Raw genomic sequence first — 6,691 nt, forward strand, 5'->3', positions numbered from 1 at the left:
ATAATTTTAATTTTAAGGAGAGGACTTAGGTACAAATGTCGAGGAAAACGAGACTGTCTTTACCGATCAATCAAAGAATTTTGAACGTTTGCCTGCATCAACAGCTCAAACTTCATCTATTGGTAAATTACATTTTTGTTTATTTCTATAGTACTTCATTTTTATTAATAATTGTCTATATAATATAGAAATTAACAATACTTATCATAATTCATAATGCATGTTTATTAACTTAAACTTCAATTTATGTTATTTTATATACATAATTAAATAATATCTTGGCTGAGTAAAGAATTTAATTTATTTTTTGTATTTTATTTTTTAGTACCAAGCAACTTACTTCAAAACTGTATTGACCCTGAAATAAGTGCTGAACATTTATCTATTGATCCGGGGATTCTTCGAAATTTGAAATTATCGCCCGAAGAGAAAATAAATATTATTCAAAGAGGCCCTTGTCAACCTACAGAAATCGACACAAATTTTCCTAACTCAAATGGTCGATGTTTTTTGTCGAAATTTTACTGGAATGAACTTACCAATGGAGAACGTTTCAATAGAGATTGGTTGAGTTATTCCATTTTATTAGATAGAGTGTTTTGTATATACTGTATGTTTTTTGGTAAGAATACACAGAAAGCTTGGACGTACGATGGATTGCATGAAGCGTGGCAAAGACCTAAAGATATTAGTACACATGAGAAGACTACTTCACACATCAACGCAACTGTTACTATCAAAATGAAATTGTTATCCATGCCTGTGTTACCAGCACTTATTGAAAAAATAAAAATGCAAGTAGAATTTAATAGAGAAATAGTTAATCAACTTATAGAGGTCACACTGTATCTTGGCAGACATTCTTTAGCATTCCGTGGGCATACAGAAGACTTCAATGAAAATATTCGTGGTGATTTTAAAGATTTAGTAATTCTATTAAGTAAATGGTCACCATCTTTGGCTATTTATTTAGAAAGATTACAGTCAACCGGTCGAAGTGAAACAAACTTTTTATCCTGGCAACGGCAAAATCAATTAATAGATTCTGTTTCAATTATTATCAACAAATCTATTAAAAAAAAAATTATTGATGCTAAGTATTTTAGTGTCTCTATTGATACAACGTTCGACCATCTAAAAGAGAGCAATTAGCTTTTGTTGTACGGTATGTTAGTTTTTCTAATAAAATCCCAGAAATTCAAGAACGGCTGATTGCATTAAAAGAATCTTCTCTTACTACTGGTCAAAGACTGTTTGAAATCTTTAAAGATATTTGTAATGAAAGAGAATTAAACTAGAAACAACACTTAATTGGTCGGAGTTATGATGGTGCTAGTAACATGCGAGGCGAGTACGAAGGTCTACAAGCATGGTTCTTCAGCAAAATAATTCTGCCATTTACATCTGGTGCTATTCCCATAGATTAAATCTTGTAGTTATACAAATGGCGAGTACTTCTTCTAATGCAGTTGACACATTTGGAAACTTAGAATATTTGTACAGTTTTATATCAACTAGTAAAAAAAAGAATTGCTTTTTTTGAAAAATCACAAAAAAAACACTATCCCAATCAGAATGTTCGCCGTTTAAAGCGAGTTGAAACCACGAGATGTATGTCATATTCCTCAGCTCTAAATAATGTTTTACTTACATACAATGCTGTAATTGAGACATTGGAGTATATAGTAAGTGAAGAAAGTAGAGTAGATTTTAAGGTTGGAGCTAAAGCATCAGGTTTAATTGATTTTTTATTATCTCATCGATTTATACTTACTGCATTATGTATTAAGAAAATATTTAATTTAATAGATCCGCTTACTCGTATGCTTTAGGCTATTGATAACGATTTACTGAGGCTATAAATAATATACAAAATGTCCACACTTCATTAAAACAAATAAGATGTGAAAATATATTCGAAGAAATATTCACAGAATCCAATTATTTTATGAGTGATCGTGCTGATGAATTTGAATTCACTCAATTGGTCGTAAATAGAAGTAGAACTAAAAAAAAACAATTTGATGAAAATTCTAGTGATGAATCAGTAGTAGATCCTAAGCTGAAATTTAAAATTGATACTTATTTTGGCGCACTTGATGCAGCAATAATGGCTATAGAAAACCGATTTCACTCAACTGCACAAAATCTTTTAAGGGATATATCATTCTTCTCAAAAAATCGTTTAAATCAAATTAAAAACGGAAAACTACCTGCAGATGTGTTCTGTACATTTTTTAATTTGTATCAACAGTTTATAGATCGGAATGAGTTGTGTAATGAATATATTCAGTTTGCAAACTTGTATTCTAATTTTGAAAAAGTAACTAAACTACCAAAAAATATTTATCCGTTTACTTCCAATACAAACACTTCTGACATTGAAAGTAATGTGGAGATTTCAACATCAGATGAAAAATTAAACAATGATCAAACACAAAAAGATATTATGAATACTGGAAGCTTATTAACATTACTTCAAATATGCTATTCAGCTGGACTTCATAGTGTATTCCCTACATTATTTATGGCCCTTCGTATTGCTTGTACATTGCCACTATGTAGTGTAACCACCGAAAGAACTTTTTCTAAATTAAAAATTATCAAAAATCGGTTAAGGAGCACTATGAAACAAGATCGTCTTGAGTCATTATTAATAATTTACTCGGTGGAATTGTAGGTTTCGGAACTGTAAAACAGTAAAAACAAACTACCTAGCAATTATAAATGTATTGACTGAAGATGTTGAAGAATGTACAAACAGTGATCACTCATAAGCTACAGGTAAGATAATATGCACAATTCTTTACCTAATCTTTATCTTCATATTATTTTAATATAATTTTTATATTACCGTTTTAGGTATTTTATCTATAAAAAAATCAACAAGATTCGTGGTATATTTGTTCATTTTGGAAGACATTTTACAAACAATAAATATACTAAGTCTTAAATTACAACAAGAGTCTGTTACATTAGGAAATGCTACAAATTTAATTGAGAGCATTATTGACACATTTGAAAACAGCCGTTCAATTGAATCATGGGAAACAATGTGGGAACAAATAAAATAATTTTTAAAAACAAATAATGTATCAATTTACAACTTAACTGACTCAGAGATGAATGGTAATATTTATATTATTTTTAATTAAACATTAATAATTATTGATATTATTTTATTTTTATTTTTAGAATTTAATCGTTTAAAACCAAAAAGAATAAAAAAAGAAACCAACTCATTTAAAAAATTATTTTGTGACAACTACAACTAGTAGCGAGCAAGATCAAATTCCAGAAAATGATTTTCATAAAATAGAAGAGTGTTGGAAAGTAAAGTATTTCCATATTTTAGATGTTTTGGTTGTTAATATGAAAAAAACGTTTTTCAATTGAAAATTTAAAAATGGCAAATGCAATTGATGATTTCATAAAACTAGATTTTATTGGAAGTTTAATGTTCATAGAACACTATAAAGTAAGAATTAGTAAAAAAAATTAATTTAATTTAAAATTTTTACATTTCACTTACTTTTATTGTGATAATTTTGTTTTAGGGATTACTTAACATTGATAAAGAAACGCTTAAATCGGAAATGGTGGTTGCTAAGAATTGTGCAATACGATTGAATGGACATAATAATATAACACTTGTAGATTTAAAAAAAAGTTGTTGAAGCAGAAGTGTACCCGAATTTATACAAACTGCTAAAAGTAGATTTAACCATACCGGTGAATTCTGCTACCTGTGCGCGTTCTTTTTCAGCAATTAAGAGAATCAAAAATTGGCTGCGAAATTCAATGAGTCAAGAAAAATTTACAAATTTATCTATTATTCATATAGAAAGCCAGATTTCAAACAATTTATGTGTTGAAGATGTTTTAAATGATTTTGCTAAATGTAATCATAGAATATCATTATAAACTTGAACGTATGCATAATCGTATGCAGTATTTGCTCAGAAATATTCACGCGAAGAGATAGAGGTTATCTAACGAGGTGTCAGACATAATAAAGAAAAACATCGTAAGTATTTTTTTTTCACAATAAAAATTTACAAATTTATTAGATAAAATATTCATAGGTAATCAAATCAGTGGCGTAGCCAGGAATTACCTGAAGGGGGGGTTTAATGACTTTTTTTTGATCGCCTCTAAAATATATTGTTCAGGAGTGGTAAAACTAAATGCGCTAAAATGTACTGAGTTATACGCTTATATAATAATACATTTTTGTTTGATTAACTGAAGCTGAATAATTATATTTATTTATGTTAATATTAAACATGTAGTACACACTTATTGACTTATTATTATAAACAAGTAAAAATATAAAATAAAAAAAACTTTAAATTGTAATATTAATGTTAATATATTTTTTTACATTATAAATTATAAGCTATAGCAATCTTATTTTCCTTGAGTCTTTTGCAAAGTCATTAAGAACTTCATCTGTTGTTAAAATAATTTCACGATGAATATTTAGTAGTGCTAAACTATTTAATCTGTTTTCTCCAATAGTATTTCTAAGGTATGTCTTAAGTTTTTTTAACGTAGAAAATGACCTTTCACTGCTTGCTGTAGTTACGGGAAGTGTAGCTATTATTTGGAAAAGTTTATAAGTAGATGGAAAAATGAGTGGGTTACATGCTATAAGAGCTTCTAATGCATTTTTTGGTTTTTCTGCTCCAACAAATTTTTGTGTCCGTGTCAATACTTCTCCAATTACTGAATTTCAACTACATTTAAGATCTTCACTATACTTTTCTGCCAAACTTTTTATGTTTTCTTCTCTATTTGGCAAATTATTGTTTGGTAAGAGACAGCAAAAATTGGTAATTAGAGATTTATGTGCAATGAACCTATCATGAAGTTGACTAGTAAAATTATCTAAAAATGGAATAAACAATGATATTTTATAGTATTCGTTTGGAAAAGTAATTTTTACATTACACCGATTTTTTTGTATGTTTGTTAAACGAGGTAAAGTTATTTCAATATCAAGTGACATACATTTTTCTTTCACTTTCAAAAATAGTTTCTTAAAATCCTCATCTGCATTATTTCTGATATTTTTTAACACATCACATACATTATCTGCCAGAGACATGGCTTCAATTAAATCTATGTTTTGCATTTTAAGAAGTTTACTAAGAGGTAAACTTATGCTAAATACTTTTGCTAGCAGATGTGTTGCCAAAATAAATTCAGGTTGCTTAATAGCACACAAAAGTTGATAAGCTACTGATGACGATTCTCTGTCTGGCCATGTAGAAATAATCGATAATCCATCAATAACTGCATCAAATAATTCCATAAAAGTAATTATGGAGTCATGCCGATCGACCCATCTTGTTGGACAAAGTAATTTTAGTTTAGTAATCTGTGATTCAGGACATACACGTTTTATTGAATCTAACATTACACTTTGTCGTTTAGGGTATTTAAAAAACACACATACTTTTTGTATGGTACCAGTACAGTTTCGTATAGATTGAATGTTACATGTGTCGGATATTGCTAGATTTAAACAATGGGAGGTGCAATGAATGTAGTGAGCAAGTGGATATTTTTTGATAACGTGGGATTGTACACCATTAAAGCATCCACTCGTGGAAGCTGCACCATCAAAACCTTGGCCTCTTAAATATTTCAAATCAATACCAAATTTATCAAGAGTATTTAAAAGTGTGTTTGCTAAACCCATACCTGTAACATCAGTAACAGGAACAAACGTTAAGAAATCTTCTCTCATTTGCATTGAAGAAAATTCAAAATAACGTACACATAGAGAAAATTGCTCAATTCCCGATATATCGGCAGTTTCATCTGCTAATACAGTGAAACATTTAGCAGCATCAATTTTTGAAATAATTTGTTTTAATATTAAATTTGAACAAGAAGTTAATATTTGGTTTTGGATATCAGCACTAATATAACTTGCATTTCCCTGAGCAGTTTTTAAATGTTCAGCTAGATTTATATCACCAGACATAACTTTAAATTGTAAGAGTGATCTAAAATTACCATCATTTTCAACAGGAGGATTGTCACAGTTTATTGGACCTGAGTCTCGATGATCACGCAAAGGTAGACCTTGACGGCCACAAAACATAACAGTTTCAATAATTGGTTTTAATTTGGCGCGGTTTTGTTCTATCTCAGATTTCAATTTTTTATCCAGTTGTATTATAATAGAATCAGTAGTTTTATTAGACACTGACATTAAACAATCAAACTTTAATAATGTCATTTTATAGTATTTATTGTTATCATGTTTATTAAATTCTTCTATTGCGTTTTTCCAATTTGAAAACGGTGTTAAAACAAATTTACCCAATTTTTGACTACCCGAACCACCTACATGTTCATTAAAAATTACACAATATTTACATAATGCGCCATCGAACATTTTTGAGTAAGCAATCTAAGTCCATTTGTAAAGCCAATGGTGTTGGAATTTTAGATTTATTTTATTGTTTGTTGGATATTTATAATTTTGTTCAGGAATCTACAATGATTGCAATATTTCAATTCGTTTAATAGATTCAATCTTAAATAATAAACAAACTTATTAATAATTAAATATTTCAAATTTATAAATATTAAGTGTAATTATTCTACATTTCTAAATGCAACTAGTACCTAAAATAAACAAAACTAGGTAAACCCTAATTTTGTATAATATTCA

The 6,691-nt window shown here is 28.6% G+C and overlaps 1 protein-coding gene across 1 annotated transcript; it reads right to left on the reverse strand.

Moving 5' to 3' along the window:
• Positions 1 to 4,735: 4,735 nt before the first annotated feature.
• Positions 4,736 to 6,412, reverse strand: LOC114119283 (zinc finger MYM-type protein 1-like). Its single transcript, XM_050208328.1, has 2 exons — positions 4,954 to 6,412; positions 4,736 to 4,890 (listed from the first exon to the last, which is right to left on the reverse strand). The coding sequence occupies exons 1-2, from the start codon at positions 6,410 to 6,412 to the stop codon at positions 4,736 to 4,738; spliced, it is 1,614 nt and encodes a 537-aa protein (XP_050064285.1).
• Between the last annotated feature and the right edge of the window lie 279 nt (positions 6,413 to 6,691).

Source organism: Aphis gossypii, unplaced genomic scaffold (assembly GCF_020184175.1).
Source record: "Aphis gossypii isolate Hap1 unplaced genomic scaffold, ASM2018417v2 Contig00087, whole genome shotgun sequence".
NCBI lineage: Eukaryota > Metazoa > Arthropoda > Insecta > Hemiptera > Aphididae > Aphis > Aphis gossypii.